The 13,849-nt window shown below is 45.4% G+C and overlaps 1 protein-coding gene across 1 annotated transcript in view; it reads left to right on the forward strand.

Annotated features, from left to right (window-relative positions):
- SH3RF3 (SH3 domain containing ring finger 3) overlaps nucleotides 1–13,849 on the forward strand; it is a 195,609-nt gene that overhangs the window by 99,012 nt on the left and 82,748 nt on the right. The window contains 1 exon segment of the mRNA XM_037070976.1: nucleotides 13,094–13,264. Within this exon segment, the coding sequence (XP_036926871.1) occupies nucleotides 13,094–13,264 (171 nt within the window).

A 13,849-nucleotide genomic window follows, 5' to 3' on the forward strand; every position in this document is an offset into this window, starting at 1 on the left:
CAGCTATAGCACAGAGATCACCACATGGACTCCTGAGAAGTTCAGGTTATGGGCCCTGGCATTGGGAGGATGCCAGAGCAATGGGTAGCCATGGGACTTTCTTGGTGTTTAGTTAGCAACTGCTCAGTGTAGCTTAGTAGCTCAGTGTCTTGACAACTGAAACTGCCATACCTGTGCATGGCAGCTGTGTATCACAGCCAAATGTAACCCAGTGGAACACTGCTAGAAGTGACATGCTTGTCTTGTTTAGAAAATCTGCTCTTGGTAAATTACAGTTCTTAAAAGATATGTGCCATTTAAAATTCCCTACTGAAACTGCATTCTGAAGAATTAGACTGCCTTGTATTCTTTTATTTAGCAATGAGTCAGTTACTTGAATGGATGTTTCATGGTGGAGAATATGAATTTTGTAAATAATATGGTGAAGTAGAAAGTTCCATAGATACCATGCAGGTCAGAGGAACACTAAGAATCTGTTGTTGAAGAACAGGATGTATTTCAAGCAAAATACCTTTTGAAAAAGCAAGTTGCCAAGCTCCAAAAGGTTTCCTAGAAGTAGCTTGACCATCCTGATACATGCTCTCTACATTTTTAAGCCTAGTTGAAATGTTTGCCTTTATCTGGTAGCAGATAAGAAATCACTGAGCATTCCCTACTTTCTCTTCCCACTCTACTGTGACTAGTTATGACCACATCCAACTAAACAAAAGGAAATTGATATTTACCTATATTTAACTAGCTTCCTAAGGGGGGAACATAGATTATACACTACCTTCTAGATGTCTTTAGGTTGGATTTCAAGTTTTCACTAGCCTGGACAGAAGAAGCTATCTTCTGACTAGGTCTCCTGGGTAAGCTCCAATGGCTTCCCCTCAAGCTGGGGGCCATGGGGAGGGATGGTAATGATGGTCTCACTCTTCCAGAACTGGACTTAGGACCTTCCCCTGAGGAAATAGACCATCATCCCCAGGAGACCCTTGGGCCCTAATGTACTTCCCCAAATAAGAGGCAGGATACTATAAGTGCTTCAAGGACAAGGCCCAGGTGTTTCAGTTTTGGATCCCAAAATGAATGCCTGGTACACAGGCTCTCGACAAATGTTTGCTTGTTTGATGACAACCACAGCCTACTCCTCCTATGTGCAGGAAACTCCTAGTGTTGGCCCTGAGTCCCCACCCAAGAAGGATGTTCTGTCTTTGAGACTCAAATGGTAATACAGTTCCAAGAATGTCATTCCCCAAGAGATGTGAGTACATTTGAAACCGGAAAAGAGACCAGCGTTCAGGCTGCCTGTCACTACCAAACCCAATAAGCAATGACAGCGACCGAATCTTTATGGGTGCTTTATTCAGATGGCTGGCAATCTGAGAAGATGGTGGGATTCATACCCTAACAGACCATCTAGTCTTCTCTTTTCAGGCCAGACTTTTTTATAACAGGGGGAATAAACAAGGTGCAGTGAGGACTTTGAGATTCAGAAGCTGCAACATTCCTGTCCTGGGCAGTTAGTTGTTCCCAGGGGAGAGTGGCTGTCAGTCTCTCCCTAGAACACAAAGGCCCTGATGCCTCCAGTTGTCCCCAGGTGGTAATCTCTAGCAGTGCCCCAGGAGATCAGCTGTTTTCCCAGAAGCCAGGACAGGCCTTATCTATACTTTCTGAAACAAAAGCTCTAACATACACATTACTTGCTAGACTTATAACTTTTTACCATAAGTTAAAATTTTCCAAGTCTTGAGTCCCCTATCATATTCTTGAGGTCTCAATCATGCACAGACTTTCCATATCATGCAGGTTTTGTAATTTTGTCCAGAGTATGGAGGGACCTCTATTCCTATTGTGCTCTGCCACCAGGGTCTCCACCTTTTTGCTCCCACCTTTATCTCACCTGCAGAGCACAGCTGTCCCTGTTTGGGTTGAGGTTTTCATTTGGGTAGTAGAAGGGAGACTTACATGTCAAATGTAGTCCTTCAAAGGATAATAAACACTTGGACAGGAATGTGTCCTGGTCATAGTGGTCACCTGGGTAGCAAGCAAGTTCATGACCAGCATGCCTGTGATTGGCTTTGTAAGTTCAATGTGTGCTTCCCATGGCTGTTCATAACAAGTACCAGACACAATGACAAGTAACATCACATATGTTACAGCACTACGCACAATCCACTTTGAGAACATGACCTTTGAAATCACATTTTTTACTTTACTCCTAGGGTGAATAAGAGCCAGCTGACCTTATTAGTTTATCAAGTAGTGGGATTAGTTAGCCTGACCACTCATCTATGTTTTTTAGCTCCAAGTTAGTGGTCCATGCATACCAGTGACAGCAAGCAGAGTGGCAGTATGGTTGCTTGTTATCTCTCATTTCTTCCCAAAACAATACCAGTAGTCATGTTTGAGGGTAGTCTGAGATTGAGCATGAGAAGTGCTGCCTTCACAGAAACGATTGCAACAGTGAGTGTGTTGTAGTGGGCCATGGAGTCTCCAATAGGCCTGTTTTCAGTAATCCTCATTAACGTGTGGGTTTGCCTTCTGCAGGTCAAGTTGTGTGTTTTGAAATGTGAGCCTGTATGATTAAAGGGCCTGATCACTCAAGTCAACTGTTGGCTGAAGAGTGTTCTTACCCCCTTCTTTTTTAAAAAAATTTAATTGTTATTCAAGTACAGTTTTTTGCCCTACCCCCTTCTTAAGCCATATAAAAGGTTTGCATGGGCACTAATTTCCTAAAGCTTCGATTGCCCTGAAATACAAGAGGAGGTCTCAGTTTGCCCACCCAGGAGATGGTGCCCTCCCTTCTCACTTCCTCAGCATAGGGAGGTCACCCAAAATCCATTTCCCAGCCCTTTATTCACCTATTCTATCCTTTATCCACCTGTTCTGCAGTGCTTCCTGGGGTGCAGGAGTGCATGTCTGGTCTTAAAGGTCATGCTCTGGGCCAGAGCCCCTGTGGATGGTATAGAGTTTGATAGAGAACACCACTTGGGCTGGGGGTGAATTCTTACCTCCACTTCTCTGTGTTTCTCAGAGCCAGTGAGGGGAGTGAAGGACAGTCAGGAAAGTAGGACTCCTCTTGACTCCACCTCCATTTGTCTTTAGGGTCAAGAGGTTGCCAAACCACCTTCTGAAGACCACATTCTGATGTTGGGAATGGGCCTGGTGACCTGACCTTGCCTCACACAGGAAAAGGTTTCTCTTCTACCACAAATCCATAACACAGAGGCTGGTTCTGCACTTCAGTCTGCAATGGACTTGATTAGTGTAAGCTCAGTATATTGGGACCCAGTAACATAAGTCCCTGCCATGACTGAGGGTGAGGACTTAGGGGTCATCCCACAATCCAGCCTTCTTTGTCAATACCAGCCTTATGATAAGCACCTCCAGAGTTACAGTACCTGCCCTACTACAGCCCTGACATGCTGATCACCTTAAGAGAGAGACCATGATAAAGCCCCATGCAGCTAGGAAGCGGAGAACAATGCATGTGGGAAGAGCAGAAGAATCACCTTGAGCAGAGTAAAGAACCTAGTGGGCAGAGGTTGGAGACTTGTACAGGTGCCAGTAGGGTTGATGGCAGTGGACAGAAAGCCAGTCTCCAGCCCTGCACATGATGATGGGACTTTGGCAGCACTGGCGTTGCCTAAATCAGATTTTCCGGAAGCAGACCTGAGGCTAAAGCTTGTGGAGGACTGCTGTGAGGAGTCACACCTGTGAGGGAGTGAGGCCCTGAGTTGTGGATAAAGGGAAGCCCAGCTGATCCTCAGGGGACTCTGGAGCCCAGATGGAACTTTAGCATCCCCAGCTGTAGAGAGCCAGTGTGGGCTTCAGAAAGCCCTTGGAAGAAAACTTCCCACTGAGGGTCATTGCTACCAGCCATCAGCACCCCCAATGGGGGACAGAGCTGTGATCCTTGAGCAGGTACCTGGGCCGAGCTCCACCAGACCCAGATCAGAAGTGGGTCTTCAACTTCAGAACACAGGAGAAATCTCTGGAGGGCTGTTCAAACACAGATTGCTGGGTTTTATTCCAGTAACCTTAGGATGAGGCCCCAGAATGCACATCTATAAAAAGTTCCCTGGAAATGCTAATGCAGCTATCTGGTCCAGGACCACCTGCCCCATGTGGGTCACAGCATGGTAGCCCCTACAGGCAGGTTTTCCAACAGCTGGCCTTGGAGCCATGCCACCCCCTAACCCTTCCTTCTCTGGGCTCCCACCATTATGTTCCTGCTGGGAGAACCTCATCTGGAGTAGAGCTGGCTGTGTGTGTGGGTTTTGGGGAAATCAGGACCAACAGAAAGACTGGATGAGGGGAAGGCCACTCTATGGCCACACAACAGTTCCCTAAACACTCCTCTGTTCTCTTCCTCTGAGCATATGCCCTCATCCCCATCTCAGCACCCCATCAACTCACAGCTTCCCCAGCTCAGCTGCCACCTCCTTCAGGGGACTTACCTAGCCTGCTGAGCATGGACATCTGTGTAGACCCTGACATGACACTTATAATGTCTGTCTCCCTCTCCCCTGAGCAGATGCTCCTGGGGCAGGCTCCCACCTAGCTGCACATGGCTGTCACTTGGTGGGCATCTACTGAATTGAACAGTCATGAGTGGTCATGTTTTGCTGATTTGAGCTGTGTGACCCTGGTAACCAGAAAAGCATGAGCAGAATTCTTCACAGGAGTAGTGGAAATATTTTCCCAAAAAACATAAACAAGCCATCAATAGAAGAGAAAGGGTATGAAATTAACAAGGGCACTAAACTGCTTTAATTCTCTTCCTGGTTAAAGTAGAAGGGAAATCTGTAGACAAATGACAATAGCAAGTGAAGGTCTTGCTATAAAAATAAGTTAGTACAATGAATCAGCAGAAGCAGAAATCAAGAAAAAAATCCCATTCGATATAGCAAAAAGAAAAATAAAATATCTGGGAATAAATCTAACCAAGGAGGTTAAAGACCTGTATGCAGAAAATTACACAACACTGAAGACAGAAATCAAGGAAGACACAAACAAATGGAGATGTATACCGTGTTCATGGATTGGAAGAATTAACATCATCAAAATGTCCATACTACCCAAAGCAATTTACAGATTCAATGCAATACCTATTAAAGTACCAATGGCATATTTCACAGACATAGAACAAACACTTCAAAAATTTATATGGAACCATAAAAGACCCCGAATAGCAGCTGCAATGTTAAGAAAGAAGAACAAAGTAGGAGGGATCACAATACCTGATATCAAACTGTATTACAAGGCCACTGTAATCAAAACAGCCTGGTACTGGCATAAAAACAGGCACATAGACCAATGGAACAGAATAGAGAGCCCAGAAATAAACCCAAATCTCTACAGTCAATTAATATTCGACAAAGGGGGCAGTATCATAAAATGGGGTAAAGATAGCCTCTTCAACAAATGGTGTTGGGAGAACTGGACAGCTACATGCAAAAAAATGAAACTCGAGCACCAACTTACATCATACACCAAAATAAATTCAAGGTGGATAAAAGACTTAAATATAAGCCATGACACCATTAAAGTCCTAGAGGAGAACATTGGCAGGAAAATCTCAGATATTTCACGCAGCAACATTTTTACTGATATGTCCCCTAGAGCAAGGACTATAAAGGAAAGAATAAACAAATGGGATCTCATCAAAATAAAAAGCTTCTGCGCAGCTAAAGAAAACAGCATTAAAATAAAAAGACAACCAACTGTATGGGAAAACATATTTGCCAATGATACCTCAGACAAAGGTTTAATCTCCAAAATATACAAAGAACTCACACGACTTCACTCTAAGAAGACAACTAACCCAATTAAAAAATGGGGAAAGGACTTGAACAGACACTTCTGCAAGGAGGACATACAGAGGATCCAGAGACACATGAAAAGATGCTCAATATCACTAGCTATCAGAGAGATGCAAATTAAAACTACAATGAGATACCACTTTACACCGGTGAGAATGGCTATCATAAACAAAGCAATAAACAACAAATGTTGGAGAGGGTGTGGGGAAAAGGGGACTCTGGTCCACTGTTGGTGGGATTGCAGACTGGTACAACCATTATGGAAAACAGTATGGAATTTTCTCAGAAAACTAAAATTGGACTTGCCTTTTGACCCAGCAATTCCACTGCTGGGATTGTATCCTAAGAACCCTAAAACACCAATCCCAAAGAACCTATGCACCCCAATGTTCATAGCAGCACAATTTACAATAGCCAAGAGTTGGAAGCAACCTAGGTGCCCGTCAGTAAATGAATGGATCAAAAAACTATGGTACATATACACAATGGAATTTTATGCTGCAGAAAGAAAGAAGGAGCTCCTACCTTTTGCAACAACATGGATGGAACTGGAAAGCATTATGCTGAGTGAAATAAGCCAGGTGTTGAAGGACAAATACCATATGATCTCACCTCTAACAGGAAGCTAAACAACAAAGCAAACAAGCAAGCAAAATATAACCAAAGACACTGAAATAGAGAACAGGCTGACAGTGACCAGAGGGGAGAGGGGAGGGAATTTCAGGGGAAATAAGGGAGGGATTTAGAGGAACCTATATAAAGGATACATGGACAACAACTGAGAAGGGGGGAAATGGGAGGGAGGGGGGAGGATGAGGGGTGGGATGGGATGGGAGTAATAGACAGAAAACTGTACTTGAAAAATAATTAAATAAAAAAATTAAAAAATAAAAATAAGTTAGTAAAATGGGTGAGTTACTGCAGTGCGTGGAGGTACCGAACAAGCTGCTTGTAACAACAGGGAGTGCAAGATGCCTAGGCAAGTGGTCCCAGCTGCTGGATATGTCTGGTGTGTGCAGGTCAGATTGAGGGCAGAGGGAGACTCTTCCTATCTTGACTCACACTTAGTGTTGCTGCTGCCCACGAGGGGAGGAGGCACCTTTTCCTACTGAAACATACGCCCTATTGAGGCTTTGCGCAATGAGAAAGAAGGCTCTCTGAACTAAATTCACCTACTTTTGCCTTAAATAAGGGATTTTTAACACTAATCTTTGTGTATGAATCCACAGAGGGGAATTCAGGGCCTGATGGGGCAGCCTCCATCTACTCTGCATGTGTCACAGAGTGTACCTGAAGGCCTCTTGAAGGAATAAAACATGAGAGGCCCTGGAAACCAAGAGAATGAGAACCTCTTGCAATGTGCGCTGCCTCATTCTCCCCATCTCCCACCAGACTTGGCTGCGGTCCTTAAAGGCTCCATGAAGACCAGCTGCAGCTCTGAGCACTGTGGGTCATCTAGTCTGCCAAGAGACTGTTAGCACCTGCAGTTCTGCAATGAGGAGCCGAGGGGCCAGGGAGTAAAGAGACAACATCCCCATGGCTGTCATTAGGAACCTAGACCAAGTGACTCAGAGCACAAAGCAGACACCCAGAGAGCTGCAGTGTCAGGCTGAGAGTGGGTGGTCCTGCCTCCATTACAGTGTGGTCCCTGGTGCTTCTTCATGGGTCATTCTGAAAGGAAAGCAGATGCTGACATATTCCCATCCCAGGTCAGCACCCCACCCCAGCACAAGCCTCATGCCATATCTGCAGACACCATGTCCAGGTGCTGTTGGTTTCCATCTGAGGCATCCAAAGGAAAGATAAGAAGCAGTAGAGATTTTTCAAGGTGAAGTTAGATTTATTTACATTCCATTTCCCCAGAAACACACACCTGGAGGCTGAACTTGAAATATTGAGATGAGAAGAGGGATTACTCATCTACAGAATAAATTAAAACAAAGATGAAAAGAGCAAGCCCTGGTGTACATTGGTGCAGCATTGCCAATGCAGTGAGCCAAGTGGACTTATACCTTCAGAACCCAGTTTCATGTGGACCAATAGCTTGGCCTCCAGCCTCTTTCACAGCCTCTCATGCTCTGCCTGACCCTTGGGGCCACAGAAACCAGCCTGCCTCCAACTCGTGATATGAACACAGATTCTCAGTCTTTTTTTTAGCCTCGGGTTCCTCAGCTGTGAAATAGGGGGATCTACCCAGCCTCAGAGTTCATGTGGAGTTTGGATGAGAATGTGTGAAAAGTTGGCACATGGCAAATGCCAGTTTTTTGCCCTTCTTCCCTTGTCCTGCCTCAGCCTGTGGCCCATGACACCTCTGATGGGGGTAGAACTCTGCATGACTGTCTTCAGGGCCCTCAGACAGTAACTTCTTATAACAAAAGTAAAATCAGAATTTTTGATTCTGATGACTTTGAGACCTGTGTTTTGAGGGGTGTGTTGTCCCTCGGGAGTGATGGCATCCTTGGAAATTACTCCTTTCTACACCACTCATTGTTAAGCACCTGAAGTGTGCCCGTATGACTGGGCTTTTAATAAGTAGAGTAGCTGACATTATGACAAAAATAGCCACTTCTCCCTGTTAAAAATGTAGATCTCCTGTGTGAGACGCATGGTGAGGCATGAGAACCAAATCCTTCTTTTTGCAAATTAGCCTCAGAACTGCACCACCTCAGCAGACCCAGTGTAGGAGATGACCTGGGAAGCCAGGTAGCAGGAATGCCCCTGCTCTGTGGCAGTGTCCCCCCACTCAGTCCAAGTCAGATAGGTCAAGCAGTGGAGGTTCGGCTAAGTTCACCTCTTAGTTGCCCATTTTCTGCCTTTATTATTTTATTAGAAACCCTGTCTGTGTTTATGTAAAATAAAAATGGAATTTTGAAAGAAGGCATTTCTGACTTAAAGGTCTTAATCAAGATGACTTGGGGCCAACAATCTAAAAGAATCTTTATTTTTGTTTTTCTGGGGAAAGATGGAAACTCCTTTTATGCTGAAAGGTGAAAACAAAGACTTTGTCCCATTGAATGGCATGAGAACCCTAAAATGTTGAGTAAAAGATGATCAGCCCATTCTGAAAACACAATTTCAGTGATTTGATGGCCACTCCTCCAGGATCGCAACATGACTGTCCAACAACTCAAATATTTCCTGGGTATTTATAACAATTGTTAGCACTTGCTTCATTTCTTAAATTTGGATTGTGAATTCCCCACTGTGGAATTTAGATGCTAAAGGACACTGAGCCAAGTGTGGGCAGGTGTGGGACCTGGTCCTCAGGCTACTGAGCCAACATGGCCTCATACAGTACACTCATCGGCAAGGGCTTGTCCTCTCTCTAGCGGGGACAGCTCCTAATTCCATAGTTTCACACTCCACTAGCAGGTGGATAGTATGGTGGCCCACTGAAGCCACCTAGGTACCGGAGGCTGGAAGGGTAGGTACAGGGGCAAAGGTGGACAGCACAGGTGGCCCACTGTAGTCATCCAGGTCCCAGAGGCTGAAGAGGCAAAGGAAGAGTCACCAAGTCACAGTGACCCTTTTCTAGGCCACCCACAGTGCCCTGGTCAGAGAAAGGCTTGACACCTCCTGGGGCTAGTTTGGTATCTCTGCTAAAAAAAAAAGCTTTTTCAACTCCAGATTTCTCCCTGCTCTTTCACTCACCTCTCATCCCTTCAGGTGCCTAAGTTGCTCCCCTCCCTTCTCCTTAGTTTACCACCTTCACTGCTTTCTTCTCTCTGTCAGTGTTCTTCCAGGCCAGTTCAGCTTTCTCCTGGCCAGTTGCTTATTTTCTCTGCCCTCCTTGCCCTTTCTTTCATCCTCTGCTTCTCCTTTTCATTTCTTCTCCTTCTGATTTGGAGAAAGGGGTCCTGCAGCCCCATGCTGTCTGCATTTTTTTTTCTCCTTCCATGAGCACTTCCTCATGGCTGCCATCTCCAGACTGCCAGCTCTCCACATTGACCTAAGGAAGGAAAGCCCAAAGTTGTGCACTCTGTGCTTATTTTATATTCAAGGTCAGCTGGCAGACCTTGGGGCAGTATGAAACAGTTCCTAGCATATACATACACACTCCCATTTTTCTTTAGCAGTCTTAATCTTAGTCTCAAAACCAGAGCCCTTATTTTATTCCTCTTTCAACAAATATTTATTGAGAACTTACTACATGCCAGACACTGTTCTAGATATTCAGGATAGAATGGTGAAAAAAAAAACAAATAAAAATTTCTACTCTTGTGGATCATACAATGTAGTTGGGTGTGGACAGGAGGCAGATAGATAAGACATGAGAAGTCCAGACAGAGGGGAAAGTAAGGACCAATGTCTTGAGGAAGAACATGTTTAGTATATCCAGGGAACACCTTGGAGTAAAGCTTCCCTAAGCCAAGGTTTGTGGGATGCCCCCAGCTAGGGATTGTCCCTTTTTTGGGCTGGACTTGGGTTTCCCGGTGCACTATCAGTCATCACTCAGGAGGTAGAAGTGGCCACAGAGTAGCAAGTGGTCACCTCTTGCCTGAACCCTCACTAAGAACTAATTATTGATCACAAAAGGACACAACTGCTTAAAACTTCTCAGATCCCACAGGAATGTGGTGAGCAGTGAGAAAGGAATGGCAGGGAATTTAAACTCTTCAACACAGCTCCCAGCTTGAGGAGTTGAAAGAAATCTTAAAAAATGCAGAGCACTGGTGTAGAGGAAAGCTGAGCTATACTGTGCTCTGCAATCTGCAGTAAGTGTTCAGCAGCCATGGGCCAGGGAAGCCCCCCTGGACACTTTCTCCTAGACCCAGGCGGGTCAGGGGTGGGGTGGAGGAGGGCCTAGTAAAGCAGGCCACCAGGGGTCATGTGTCCCTCTGCTCATGAAGGCCAGGCTCTGCACTTGACTGGGAGGGAGCAGAACAGAATGGTGGGCCTGAGCCTTATTTAGAAGCCTGAGGATGAGGGCCCTGAGGGAACAAAGGCAGTGCATGTCCACCCTGACCAAGGAGACATGATTTTCTTGGGGAGGTCTGTGTTGTGCCATGCATACCCCAAGCAGACGCTGTCCCTGCTTTGCATTCTGCAGCTGCCATTGTATTCACTAGCCATGGAATCAAAAAGATTGTCCTCATACCATGAAGACACAGAATGAGACAAACTTAACCAGGTTCATACTTCAATTATATTTTCTTTTTTTAAAGATTTATTTATTTATCTTTAGAGGGGAAGGGAAGGAGAGAAGGAGAGAAATATCAATGTATGGTTGCCTCTCGTGCGTCCCCTGCTGGGAACTAGCCTGCAACCCAGGCATGTGCCCTGACTGGGAATTGAACCACGATCATGTGGTTCACAGGCCCATGCTCAATCCACTGAGCTACACCAGCCAGGTCAACATTATATTTTCTTGAGAGCAGCCACAAAAAGTCTTGCATCATTCTTATCAGTTTGCAAGCCTCCCACAGAGGGGATCTCCCTTCTGTGGGAGAAAGATGCCCTCTTTCCTCTTGCTTTCATCCTCCTTTTGCATGAGCCTGAGCTGTGGGGATACCTGGCCTCCTCCCACAAGAGGCAGCCCTGAATTGCAAAAGGGCACCTGTAGCCACATCAGTGGTGTGAATGCAGCTTCCATGTGACTTTTTTGTTTGTGATAATTTCTTGTCACCACCTAAGAGCTCCCTGAGAGTCATCCAAAGTGAAAACAGGTTACGTTCTGCATCCTCTGTCACTTGAGCATTGCTGTGAAATGAAAGTCAGTCTTCACATCATGGCAAGCTAGGGTCCTGTGATGGCTTGCTTTATCCTCCCTGAAGCCCAGAGTCCTTCCTAACTGTCAGTGTTTGTCAGTGTCAAACAGGAAGAAATCAAGCTGTAAGCCTTCCTGTCATCCTGCAGATGCCCTTAGGGAACCGGGCTTGAGGGGAGGGGAAACCTGTAAAGAAAAAAAAATAAACAAGGTCTTTATTGAATCAAAAAGAGGTACTTGGGATATGTAAATTTAGGATGTTGGGAAGGCACAGCACATTTCATTTTATTTTACCTTATTTAAGGTCAAGAAATTTTTACTCTATAGAATTTTCATTCTGTTCTAGGATATTCTTCCTGGGGCCTCTTAGACCCAGATTGCCTCCTTCTCATTGCCTATAGTCTTGTCACATTTCTGTATTCATCTACTAAAAAGGCCCCTGTGGGGTAGGGAGGGTACCCTACGGGGTCTATGAGCCTTCTTAGTCCCCAGAGACCTGCTGCTTCCTTAAGCCCCAAAGCCCATGGCCCTGCAAGGGGTCAACTAAAGTGTTTGGTCTTTACTGAACTGAAGCCCCTACCAGCTTTCCTGCCTGAATCTTGTGAGCAAAGACAGTTATCTGACACAGTTCTTACTATCAGCTCAAGATTTACCATTCTTCAAATCCAAAAGTAGCAAACCCAAAAGTCTGCAATATTACCCAGTCCCCATAAGTACCATTATTCAAATCCAAAAGTAGCAAACCCAAAAGTTTGCAATATTACCCAGTCCCCACAAGTACCCGGAGCAGCTAGGGATTTAGGGGTATTTTATAAGAGGGACTTGCTGTGCTTCATGGGCAATTTAGAGGCCCAAATTCTATGCCTTAAGCCAGGCTTTTCACCACTAAGATTTTTTCCTTGTATTAAAATAAGCTTTAAAAATTAGAATTTAAATATTTATTCATGGTATAAATATTGCAATGAAGAATTTCTTAATCAGACTGCCTTTGCTTTAAAAAGGACCTCTCAAGCCTCTTGCAGCTCAGATTGACTGGATAAGCCAGGGCTGGGTTAGATTGGATAAGGAAAACCCTGCTTAACTTGCTCTCTCTAAAAATATTCAGGTTTTCTCTAAGAGTCTCTTTTGCCCAGAGCATCAGGCTATAGACAATGTAAGAATAGTAAACAAATGAAGTTCCCTATTGTACTTCTGACACCACTGCCCCAGGCCCTTGGATAGGTCTAGCATCCTTGAGCTGTCAGACAGGAAAGATGGTGCTGGCGCACACTTGCCTGGGTGGAGTGGCACACAACAGGGCTGTGGAGTGGCTGTGGGCCCTCGGATCCCCACCCCTTCCCTGCATGTGTCTCCCTGACCTGGCAGTGCTGGGAGTTCCCCCTCCTCCACCATTCTGTTGGTTTATTTTGAGGAGCAGGTCGCGTGCTGTATGTGAAAGGCCTCCAGAGGCACCAGCTACTCTTTCTAGGTTGGGTTCACCCAAAGAAGAGATCCCATGTGCCCAGGGTGACACCAAATAGCCCTATGCTTACCCTGCCTGCCACTCTTTATCCTTGTCCATTTCTTCTGCCTGCAGGTACCTGGCGCTCTATGCCTACAAGCCTCAGAAGAATGACGAGCTGGAGTTGCGCAAGGGTGAGATGTACCATGTCCTTGGGAAGTGTCAGGATGGCTGGTTCAAGGATATATCCCTGAGGTCTGGGCTTTCTGGGGTGTTTCCAGGGAACTATGTGATGCCCGCTTCCAGGTGAGGTCATAGTTAGTTCACTGCTTGGGCAAGAAGGGAGAAGGCCTGCACACTGCCCTGCAGCTGTTGTCACTGCCTGGAGGTCAGGCTGTGTCTGGGCCACCCGTGAACACAGTTCAGAAGACAGTCAGGACATGCCCTGCCTGTGGGGTTCTGCCCTGTGAGCTCAGAGTCCCCCTGAACATGGGTTCTATACATGGTGAGCATTTTGCTTTCTAAATTAGGTTTGCTTGTCTTTCCCTGAGTAGACACTGTCTGCCAAGGGAGAGTATGGGAACTGAATGAGCAGGAGTCAGGGCAGCATCACTTAGGACATAAAGTCACCAAGGAGAGTGAGATGTCAAGGCTGTGCATGCTGTCTGTGTGTCTACAGATGTTTGTGTGATTGTGCACTGTGTGAGTATAGCAGTATGTCTGTGTGATCACACAGACCTGTTATACATAAAACACACACATATGCATACATGCAAAGGAAAAATACTCTCAAAGGGTAACAATTGTTATTAGGAGGTAGTAGTATAGGTTAAAACTTTTTCTTGTGCTTTCCTGTGTTTTATAAATCTTCTGTTATATTATTTTTATAAA

The sequence above is a fragment of the Sturnira hondurensis genome, unplaced genomic scaffold, assembly GCF_014824575.4.
Source record: "Sturnira hondurensis isolate 20B ecotype Veracruz unplaced genomic scaffold, ASM1482457v3 Scaffold0001304, whole genome shotgun sequence".
Classification (NCBI taxonomy): Eukaryota; Metazoa; Chordata; class Mammalia; order Chiroptera; family Phyllostomidae; genus Sturnira; species Sturnira hondurensis.